Source organism: Vespa crabro, chromosome 4 (genome assembly GCF_910589235.1).
Source record: "Vespa crabro chromosome 4, iyVesCrab1.2, whole genome shotgun sequence".
NCBI lineage: Eukaryota > Metazoa > Arthropoda > Insecta > Hymenoptera > Vespidae > Vespa > Vespa crabro.
The window spans coordinates 7,801,919-7,814,418 of record NC_060958.1 but is presented as its reverse complement, the minus strand read 5'-3'; the positions used below and the strand labels follow the sequence as shown (position 1 = coordinate 7,814,418).

The window sequence follows — 12,500 nt, the reverse complement described above, 5'->3', positions numbered from 1 at the left end:
TCCTTTTAATTAATCCTCATTAATTTAAGATTAATTTACGATGTTAAAAATATAGATAAGTTTTCGGATTATTTAAAAAAAAAAAAAAATAAATCACGATGAATTTTTCTTTTTAATTTTTTTTTTCTTTTTTTTTTCTTTTCGATACTTTTTAGTCTTTTATGTTTTTACGATTTAATAATCTGTACAAAATGGAATAAATAAAAGGTAAAAATGAAACGTGTTAAAAGTCTTTAAAGTGTGATTAGTATTAAATTGATTTTTAATGTTCACATTAGAAAATTTTGAGTAATCCTTTATAACGAATAATAAGAATATTTGATCGAAAAGTGTAGTGAAAACTAGCGACAAAAAAAGACACGTGTTTTGTAGAAATAATATTGTGTAAACACGTACTTTATATAATATTATTCAAAAGTAACATTTATATAACAAAAAACCAATAATCTTTCCTTCGTAGAATATTCTACAATCGTAAAACAGGATAACTCGTATATTTTTGTTTTTGTTGCCTTGGTATCGTCGTTCCTTATCTCGAAACAAGGAATTCCAACAATGAGCACAAACTATGTTTTCTACCCATATACTATCTCTTTTACTTTCTACACTGATATATACATATCTTCATATATACATATCTATGGGTACATAAATATCCTTTACATTGTCGTTAGTTGTTCCAATCGTTAGATACATATATCTCCTCCTCTATTCTTTTCTAAGAGAATATCTAATAAGAAAATATTCTTTCTCGCAATTTCAATAGATACCGCGATTATATAGAGTCAAAAAAAATAATTATTTATCGAGAATGATATAATTTTTTCATTGTAAAAAAAGAAAAAAAAAGAGAAAAGAGAAGAAAAAAATTGCAACAAAATAAAACGAAAAACTAAATAAATAAATAAATTAATTAATTAATTAATTAATAAATAATAATAATAATAATGATGGCTATAGTCATTTTTTAATCGTCAGAATTCTAAAAAAAAAAAAAGAAAAAGAAAAAAAGAAATGAAAAAGGCACGTGCGCAAAATTCGTAGCGACCGACTTTTCTTTTTTTTCTTTCTTTTCATTTTATTTTTCTTTTCTTTTCTCTACCCCCCTCTCTCTCTCCCCCCGTTTCACACGTGCTCACGAGTTGCTCGCTACAAAAAAGGTTATCGCGAAGGCTGTGCTATCTATCTGTCTGTCTGTCTGTCTGTCTTTCTTTCTGTCTGTCTGCCTGTCTCTCTCTTCGTTCGCATAACCGAGTAACAGTACCGTGAGCTGGAGAGCCGCACGAAACTTACGAAGCCTTTCACACACACACACACACACATACACATACACAAATTCATGATGAAGTTATGTATGCTAGCTTTGAAAGAGGCTCGTGACTGCATCTACATACATAAATGCGCGCACACACACACACACACACACACACACACACACACACACACACACACATACACATACACGCACATAAATTCATCCATCCATACATTACATCCATACATATGTATATAAGTATGTGTGTGTGCGTGCTCTCTCTCTCTCTCTCTCTCTCTTTTTCTTTCTCTGTGTTGTGTGTGTTGTGTGTGCGTGTGTAGGCGCGCGTGCGTTTATACACGCGCGCATACGCATCGTACACGCATACTGATGCGCAGATCAGAATGACGATATAGAGAGCCAGCCGTGGTTCGAGGTCCGTCGCGTAGGCCTTCTCTTCTGCATCGCCCTCGAACCTCCTCGTTGGTGTAGGAACGAACGGAGCAGTGATTCTCAACCGGATTTCACATCACGAAAGTCGCTCACGCCGACAACACGATTGCTCGAGGATAAACAGTGATTCTCATTCGTCGTTGTTAAACGTTCGATTGGCAAATCAATATTTCTTTTTTTTTTTTTCCTTACCTTCCTTCCTTCTTTCTTTTTGTTTATTTATTTATTTATTTACTTTCTTCCACCCTTCGTCTACGTTTATTACGAAATTCATAGAAATATTAATAACGAAAAGTTTTTCGTCGATGGACGATCGACTTTCACGATTTTCGATGATCGATAGATCGATGGGAGCTGATATGGGGAGTGGATCAGTTAAAGGGTGAAGAGCGAAGAAAAAAAAAAAAAAAAAAGAAAGAAAAAAGAAAAATGAAAGAAATCAAAACAAGCAAAAGTCCGACGGTACAATTAGTTTTTTTCAATGTACTTATCCAATTTCGAGCAAAGTTTATATTTACTTTATATATCGTCGATCGAATTTTTGACAAGACGACGACGATCGGATCGGGCCATAGGCGGGGATGGGATGGGGCGGTGGGGTGTTAGGAAAAAGAAGAAGAAGAAGAAAGAAAAAGAAAAGAAAAAAAAAACAAAATGTTAAAGCAATTTCATCGACGTTAACGATTTTATCTAATATCTAATTCGTTGACATTTGATAAGATTCGTTGTTAACGTCTTCAATGTATATAATACGAGGGAATATATAGCTTTGGACTTATGTACCATCTTGTATATTGTACTCTACGCACGAGTTCTATATTTATTTAAGATTAGTTTTTCCAGTTTTTTGGAAGATTCTCAACGATGGTAACCAGTTACGAGGCAAGTTCGTGATTAACTACATTTTCTTTTACGGTATATATATATATAATGTTGCAAACTCAGAAGAGTTAGACGTTAACGATTATTAACGTTCGCCTACGTCGAACGTATAAATCTTAAATACGTATATATCGAACATATTTTCTATTCCTTAATTGGAAATATTCTTCTTTATCGTTTCAACAGCATAGAGAAAGGGAGAGAGAGTGAGAGAGAGAGAGAGAGAGAGAGAGAAAGAGACGGTACTCACATAGTGAGTATAAATCTTATATATATATATATATATATATATATATATATATATAAGATTTGGGATTTAAATTTTGACGTGGTTTAATGATGATTACTTACTTAACTCTCGACGAAACTTAACGCGTTGACATCCTATATAGATAGGGTGAAGGATGAAGGGGTTTAAGCTTACTAGTTCTCTGCATGAACGAGAATCTTTTCTTGAACTGTTTAAAAAGAAAAAAGAAAAATAAAAAAAAAAAGAAAAAAAAGAAAAAATCAAAAAGATTTTTTCACCTTAATCACGATCAGGTTAAATGTCATTAATCGAGCACAGATACGGAAATTGATGGCCGAAGCAATTGCGCCAACGGCGAACATTCTCATTGGCACGTTACGTTGCTTCGAAAACAGCCGTAGGCTCTCTCTCTCTCTCTTTCTCTCTCTCTCTCTCTCTCTCTCTCTCTCTTTCTTTCTCTCTCTCTTTCTCTCTCTCTCTCTCTCTCTCTCTTTCTGTCTCTCTGTCTGTCTTTCTGTCTCTCGGTGCAATTCGTGGCTTGGTTCAACGCCAAAGGCAACGCTCGCAACGAACGTTTTCTCTCATATTCTGTCTCCGTTCGCCTAACTACTTCTACTCTATACGCTATACTATACCCACATTATTCGATACGAAAGAGAGAGAAAGAGAGAGAAAGAGAGACTCTGAGAAAGAGAGCTTTAAGAGATTTAAATACCTACACGTTCAAGAGTTCCACGACCGTAGGAATTTTCTCTATTTCCTTGGTGTCTCCACGAAATTGAGAGTTCAATGTTTTTAGCAAACATATATCCTCCAGGAGTGGGGGTTCTTTTTTCTCTCTTCTCTTTTCTTGTTCCTCTTCTTCATTTATTTATTTTTTTTTTCCTTTTTTCTGGTTTTTTTTTTTTTCTTTTTTTTTTTTCTATCGATGAAATAAAATCATACATACACTAAAATCTAGATATGTGATTTGTATACATTATGGATAATCAAAATAAAATTTTAAACTTATATATATTTTCTTTTTTTGTATTTATTTGCTACGATATTAATATTAATTGTAATGAATTATAATAATGATTATGAGTTTCATATTGAAAGGAGTACGTTGTGGAAAAAAGAAAGCAAAAACATTAACGGATCGTGTTATTAGACTAGAATAACGGCGTAATACTTACATTAGTAGATCGGTTAGGTGATAGAACTAACGAGCTGACGACAAGATACATACAAACATATGTATATATATATATATATATACATATATATACCGTTAGAAATAATTCCTTTTTTGTTATACGCGGTGTCATTATCATTCGTTCCGAAACGAAAAATCTTCGAGTCGAATTTAAATCGATAATATTAATATACCATTGTCGATTATATTTTCAGAATGGTATAACGTCATCGTCGTTGTACGGATTCATCTAAATGGTGGCTCCGAGGGGAGCCGTGGAAAAGCATGAGGGAAAGAACACCCTCTGCGGACGACACCCCGAGAAGGGCCCCACCTGCTCCGCACAAAGGTAAGTCCTATTTTTTTTTTTTTTTTTTTTTTTGTCTAATTATTCTCATTATAAAATCAATTGTTATTCATTTTCGTGCGTACACACGAAATGTATGTTATCGAACGATACTTTAATTTGAGATATGAAAATTGTATTATGAATTGAATGAGAGGAAACGTTTAAAAATAATTCTTTTTTATTTTTCTTTTTCTTTTTCCATTTTTTTTCTTGTTTTGTTTCTTTTTACGTTCAATAATTTTATGCAAATGATATTTCGATGAATTCATTGTAATTGACCATTTACAGTATGTACGCGTGATGTACGATAACGTTGTTAAAATTAACGATCGTATTCGTTCTTATCGCCGTTATTATCCACGAGCTCCAGAAACTTGCCGTTTAATGTCTACACCGTTCGAACGATCAGTACATACTGAAAATACTATTCGACATTCAAAGAATCGAAAATCTATAGATACGAGAAAAGACCTTGATGTTTACTTTCTCGTGTTATTGTAAATCTCTCTCTCTCTCTCTCTCTCTCTCACACACTCACTCTCTCTTTCTGTTTTCCTGTAATGATAACAACAGAGGGCAAGGTAATGATATTTTTTCGCAGAGTCATGTATTTACGTATATACATGGATACGTAGAATTTAGGTGATCTATTTCTTTATGGAATTTTTGTTTCATTCATAAGTCTGAAGGAATATTTGTTGCTTTCTCTCTTTCTCTCTCTCTCTCTCTCTCTCTCTCTCTCTCTCTCTCCCCTCCCTCTCCCCCTCTCTCTACCCCTCTTGTTCTTTGACTTTCTCTATCTTTTTTTCTATTTTTTTTTACGTCCGTTTGTCCTTTCGGCATATATGTATGTATGTATGTATGTATTCGTCAAAGCACATTGATAAATGCACGCAACCAACCACAAATCTCGTGTTATATGTATAAACTATGCTAATATACACAAATCGGCTTAGTACCGAGCTAGAATAACCAGAGATCCGAGTCGATCATTACTCGAAAGTTAAATTTACATCATGTATGTAAATTTTCGCCTCTGACATATATATATATCATATATATATACATATATATATATATGATATATATATATATATGATATATATATATATATTATATATCATATAAGTATATATCTTTATCGATACGATCGCACTCTGAGTAATCTTTAATCGAACTTTTTCGGTAGAAAATTTTTCCAATACGTCGAACTCGTATATAGTATTATATGATATCGTCGTGAGGTGCGTTATTCGATAGTGTGTGTTGTTGGTTCTGTATGATATGTCGCACGGACACGTCATCGTCAAACGATATATCCGTGACCAAGCATACAAACTTATTCGATGTGTATGTTAAGGTGTGTAAAATGTGCGTGTATGTGAATCTGTAAGTTTGTGTGCGTTTATCTGCGTATATACCTGTGTGTAACTTGTGTGTACGTGTGTAATAGGTGCTCCAACGTATATACATACAACGACGCCTCTCTCATTTTACGAAGAGGAAAGATGGCGTCCAGTGCGCCAGCTCCCATTTATCGAGTGGTGGCTCGTTCCACGCCTTCTCGGGAATATATATATGTGTGTGTGTGTGTGTGTGTGTGTGTGTATTTTCTTGCCTCTTCATCCTTCTATAGTGTCGTCTTCTTTATATATATATATATATTATATATATATATATATATTATATATATATATATAAAAGGTAATTTCGTTTTTTATTTTACGATCACCAATTCATATTTTTCATTTTTCATTTTTCATTTTTATTTTTCATTATTTCCTTTTTTCCTTTTTCATTCTTCTTGTTTTATTTTATTTTGTTTTCATTCGTCTATCCGTTCCGAGAAATTTCCAGTTGAATATTCTCCGGTAGTTTGTATAAATATCGTTTTTATTACTTTAGAACGATATCAATTTAATCAAAGGCGATTTCAGGTTCGTATGAAATTTTCAACGTACGTGGTTTAATGAACGTGCTTTTTGGAGTCGATGGATCACCGACCGACAAATTGATCATTCTCTCTTTCTCTCTTTCTCTATATATCTCTTCTCTCTCTTTTTTTCTCTCTCTTTTCTCTCTCTCTCTCTCTCTCTCTCTCTCTATCTTTTTCTTTTTCTCTCTCTTTCTCTTCCTTTCCCTTAGCGATTAAAGCTCTCGTGGAAAATACAAATCCCTCTTTAACAATATTTATTTCACGAAGTTTCCTTTTCTTTATTTCTTTCCAAGCGAGCCAACAAATGTGTACAATTAGAACAACCACACTTTTTTTGCTTTTCTATTTTTTTTCCTCCACCCCCCTCTCTTTCTAGGGGATATAGAGAGAGAGAGGGGGGGGGAGGGAGAGGAGGAGTGAGAGATTCATTTGTTTTTCTCTTTATTCAACAGAGCGTAATTATATCGCGTGACCTTTGCTCCCCAACGTATTCTACAGGTCGTAACTCTAGTTCGCGGTAAAAAATTACGAATCAACGTACGCGTACAGCATCGTATAAAACGTTTACTGTTTCATTAAATGAATGAGCAAAATTCGTTTGATTTGTTTCTTTTTTTTTCCTTTTTTTTTTTTTTTTCATACGCCCATCTTTTTAAAACACTTCAGTCGTAAAGTTTATTTTACCATAAGTTTACTATCGAGAATAAGGTAAGAGAAGAAGTGAGAGTGAGAATGAGATTGAAGGTAAAGGTGGAAGGTGATGGGAGGAGGTGGGGTGGAGCTAAAGAAACAAAACAAAAATAGAAGCAAAAACAAAGCAGAAAAATACAAAAAAAAAAAAAAAAAAAAGAAAAAAAGAAAGATATAATCGTCTCCTCGTGGATGAGGGATGATAGGAATCGAAAAAAGCCACAGAGAGAATTTAGGTGATATTCTCACGAATATCAAGTTCGTCGCAGCAAAGGGGGAAAAAAAAAAAAAGAAAAAGGAAAGAAAAAAGAATAAAAAAGAAAGAAAAAGAAGAGGGGAGCCGAAACTCTCCTTGTACTTTTAATCTCCACAAAAGGAAATCTTACTTTGTACACGTAGGTGGATGGAGAATACCCATCGTGGTTTTAGTCTTACGAAAAATACACTTCACCTGTTTTTTGTGAGCCATTAAAATAAAGATGAAGGGGATGAAAGGAAGAGAGAGGGAGAGAAAAAGAGGGGGGGGAGGAAAGAGAGTAAGAAAAAGTAAGAATAAGAGTAAAGGATACGCAATTTTTTTTCTTTTCTTTTCTTTCTTTTTCCTCCGATTCGCTACGTTCACAAAATTATTTTTTCATATACCCATTCTTTTTCTCTTTTATTTTATTTCTCTCTCTCCCTCCCCCCCCTCTCTCTCTCTCTTTTCTTTCCTGAAAGAAGATCTCTTCTCATTCGTTAAATTCTCACGGATTGCTTTTCTTCCTCGTTATATCGAAATTATCTCGTAATTCTTTTAATGAGCTGCGAGACTGCAGAAAAATGAGATCCTCTTTTTTTTTTTCCTACCTTCTTCTTTTTTTTCTCTCTCTCTCAAATTTTTTTTCCCATTTCGGTAAGAAAATTTTTTAATCCATAAATTATTTGTTTTAAAATATTCGTCTATCTAAATTTTATTACACGTTACCATGAAAACGATTGTTTTAAATATCCTTCTCTCTCTCTCTCTCTCTCTCTCTCTCATTACTATATAATTACTATAATATCGTTTACTATGTGCATAGCAGCAAGCAAGCTAGCAAGCAAGTTCGAGCCGATCGAGCGATCGTAAAATCATCGTTAATTACACTTTAATATACGGTCCACGAGTCTTTTCGGCTCGTTACATTAACCTATTTTTCGGCAAATCTATGAGTTCTATTCGCGTCGACGACACGAAATCGTTTTCCATGCGGATCGAGTGAAATACAGTATTACGATAGAAGAAGAGGATCGAACGGAGCGAGGCTTTTGAGGTTGTAGGATAAAATGTTGACAATGGGGAAGAGGACGGTGGTCGTGGGTGGGGTGAGCTATGTTTTAAATCGGATGAACGAAGATGATTGGAAAAAAAAAGGAAGAAGAAAAAAAAAAAAGAAAAAAAAGATAGTTCGATTCGATAGAAAGAATTCATGGCCTATATTCGTTTAGTTCTTTTTTAACTACCGAGCTGAACCGCCACAATTCGATCCACCAGATATGATCCTTCGATATTTCAAAAATGAGATTGCTCTATTGTAAATATAATTCTTTAAATAACTATTATAAAAACGTGATCAATATTCGAATATATATCTTGATTTAACTTTCAATCGATTATAATATCCACGCATATGTCATATTTTCCTATGTCTATCTTTTTCTCTTTCTTTATCTTTGTGTGTGTGTGTGTGTGTGTGTATATATATTTAAACTTTATATGTTTGTGTTTTTTTGTTTAAATAATCTCTTTTAAAATTTATTATATTTTCGGTTAAATCTTATAAATTTGGTATTCTAAAACAATTTCGAAAGAGATTGGATATTATTCGAAGCTCCTTTAATTAGTAACTTTCATCTAAAGTTTCATCCGTTACGGAATTTTCTTTAATTAAAATATAAATTTTTTATGTGAAATACATACACACAAAACACACACACACACACACACACACATATATATAAGACTTTTCGATTTATGAATATTAATATATCTCGTTAACTAGTTTGTATATATACATTCTTTCTTTTTTTTTTTGTCAAATCATTCCTTCTTTCTGTCTTTCTCATTACTATTTCATATTATTTCTAAAGATAGATCATTGTCGTTCGTAATATCGTCGTCGTCATCGTCATTGTTGTCGTCGTCATCATCATCGTCGTTACAGTTCTAGTCACCCTTCCTTTGGTCAAACCCGTTTCTTTCTCGCGACTTAGCAGTACACACGCGCGAGGTCATTAAGAAAATTGAACGCGGTTTTGCGACGGTGTAAAAGCAGAACCGGCATGTAACTCTCTCTCTCTCTCTGTCTCTCTCTTTCTCTCCCTCCCTTCCTCACCCCCTCCCTCCGTCTCCCTCTCTCTCTGTATGTCTTTTTCCACGTGTGTTTTTCGCGTTCCCGTTCACTTCTTTTCCCTTCTCAGTCTTTTGGCAGATGTTTCAAGAGCCTTTTCGAGCTCTGCCAATTCGGCTCGTTTTTACCAGATTCGGTGCGCTCTTACTTTTGGCTTGCTTGCTAACTGGTTGGCTAGCTGGTTGGTTGGCTGGTTGGCTGGTTGGCTGGTTGGCTGGTTGGCTGGTTGATTCTGGCTGGCCTGTTAACTGACCGACTGACTGAGCTAGCTGTTGTTGCTGCTGTTGCTGTTGCAAGTAACCGCTAGCTCTTAGTACTGCTTGGCTACCAACTGGCTACTGCTGGCAAACTATAAACCGTAACTTATTTTGATCTTGCGAAATTGTTTTCTTAGTGGTTTCATCTAATCACGATTTTTCTTCTTTCATTCGAACGGATTCATTCCTTTTGTTTTTGATATTTAAAGATGATTTTTATTTTTAAAATTTAGCTGATAATATAACGACGATATTTAGAAACTAATCTTCGTGTTTAAAGACGATATCGAAATGATATTCGATTTGTCATTTAATGAAATTATAATGAACATTTTTTTATTTGAAAGATTAATAGAAAATAACATGTAGAACGTCTCATTTGATTTCTGAACTCGTGTAATTTTATCTTCAACGCAAAATTCGTAGAATATCTAGTACGCGTGGACACGTCCGCATAACCCACCCTCGAGTTAAATTTCTCTCTCTCTCTATTTCTCTCTCTCTCTCTCTCTCTTTGGAAAATCTATAATTACGAATGCTACGCCCCTTCACCACCACCACCATCACCACCATCCACCATCACTATTACCATCACCATTTCTATTCGATATTTTCTTTAACGAGTTATGAAAATTCGATTATCGGAATACCGTCCTGAATCTAACGTTCTCATTTGTTGTTCATCTTTTCAAAGTCCCCTACCCTTTTAGAATCGATGCTTCAAACGATGTTGCCTAACACCAAATCCTATATTTTAATTTCGTTTGATCTTATTCCGTTTGAAGAAAAAAAGAAAAAGAGAAATGAAAAGGAACAAAAAAAAAAATATACTTGACCATATTCTCACTGTACTCCCTTTTTAATTTTTCTCTTTTTTTTGATTTCTGTTTTTTTTCTTTTTCTCTTTTTTTTTTTGTTTTATCTAACAAATAACTATATACCTATACCTATTTGTTAACGCGATTGTGTAATACGATTATAAAGTACTTGAAAACACTTATCGTCGTAGAGAGAGAGAGAGAGAGAGAGAGAGAGAGAGAGAGAGAGAGAGAGAGAGAGAGAGAGAGAGAGAGAGAGCCATGTTAACTTCCTCCGTGTTTATTTAAACCACTCAATGAGTACTGGTTCGCCATTAATTTCTACCTCGCTTTAAGTGTCGTCGATTGATCATTGATCACATTAACTCCCTATAATAATACAATAGTTGAAAGTTTCACAGACAGTTTGTAATTTTAACCATTGTATAAATTTAACAACCGTTCAAAGATTTTAGATGAATCGAATAAATGTATGGTTTCTACGAATTATTATAGAAAAATATTTTGATATTACATTGGAATATATAGATTCATAATAATTTCATATGCATATCACAATTTCGACATTATTTATAGCGTTAAATTGTTACATTAGAATTAATATGAATAGTTAAATTATAATATATTTAAAAAGTGAGATTATTAGCTACACATATCATCAATCCCTTTATGCCATTTCGTATAAAAAGGATCTTTACGCACGCGAGCTCATGTTAGTTATGAATATTCATGTCGCGTAATCGCACGATGTAATTTCGTCGATACGCTTTTCTAAGAAACTCGAGGGGTAAGTTATCGCGCAGAGTTACGCCCTTGTGAAAATATACACGTTTCCCCTCATATTTTTGCGAAAAATCTACCTCTGAAAAGGCTTCCTTTAGCTTTCCATGTTTCCTTTAACTGCTCTGTATGTATGTATGTATGTACGTATATATATATGTATGTATATATCTATTTAAGTAAGTAAAGTTACGTTTAATTTCCATCGTTCAAAGAGAATGAAGACCTTCGAGTAATCGTTACTAAAACCCTTTCGAATTCAATTTCATTCTCTCTCTCTTTCTCTCTTTTTCTCTCTCTCCCTCTCTCTCTCTCTCTTTCTTTTTTCTTTCTTATTTTATTTCGTTGATGAAAATCACCATCTTTAAATATTCGTAAAATATATATATATATGTATATATATATATATTTGTGTGTGTGTGTGTGTATTTCCATTTGATTTTCTCTAATATTTTTATATGTAAAAATATTATATTTTCTATGAGAAGTTAAATTCAAGTGACATTTCGAAAGTTCGTTCATAGTAAAAATTCTAATTAAGGGAGGACCTTCATAAAAGATGTGTATCATAAAGGACGTAGGTAGAGTTTGCAGATATAACTAATTTAAAAGGAGCTTTGAAATAAGTTTCCTTACAATTTATTTTCTTAGACTGAATGAACAATGCAAAAGTTCGTTAGTTAAAAATCGAACCATTCTAACAACAAAATAAGATTTTTGGTTTGTTTAGAAATTGCCTTCAGGATTTATCATCGGCATGAAGTTATTTACGATTTTCTTCGGGATATTCTTTGTAACGTAATGTTGGGTACAACTAGAGACTGGAGAGTGAGGGATGAGGGTCGGGGTCGAGGAGGGGGAGGGAACTACGGGCTACGGTTAAAGATATAATGTCGGTTTATGGAAAAACGGTTAGAGGAGTCCGTTCGGTCTAACGGTTCCGGAAAGTGTTTTTTTTTTCTCTTTTTCTCTTTTTCTCTTTTTTCTTCCCCCCCTCCCACCATTTTCCCTCTCCCGTTGTACCGAAGAAATTAAATTGGAAATCAGAAATTTTTCATATAGAGTACATTGATTTTTTTTACATTCGAGAATAATTTTAATCCTAAAGTTTATAAACAAAAATAACTTTCAACGTATTAGAGAATTTTTAAATAAATAAATAAATAAATAAATAAATAAATATATATATATATATATATATATATTTATACATTTCATATTTCTATCGAAATTGTACGTTCACAACTCTTTCTACGTATACGTTTTGATAATTAGTTCGTTCTA

General features: G+C 33.5%; 1 protein-coding gene across 6 annotated transcripts in view; it reads left to right on the top strand.

Moving 5' to 3' along the window:
* LOC124423852 overlaps positions 1–12,500 on the top strand; it is a 67,587-nt gene that overhangs the window by 22,905 nt on the left and 32,182 nt on the right. For all 6 annotated transcript variants that reach the window (XM_046962130.1, XM_046962128.1, XM_046962129.1 and 3 more), the window contains one exon: positions 4,233–4,366. In XM_046962130.1, coding sequence (XP_046818086.1) covers positions 4,303–4,366 — 64 coding nt within the window. In that variant the 5' untranslated portion in view covers positions 4,233–4,302. The remainder of the gene's footprint in view (positions 1–4,232; positions 4,367–12,500) is intronic.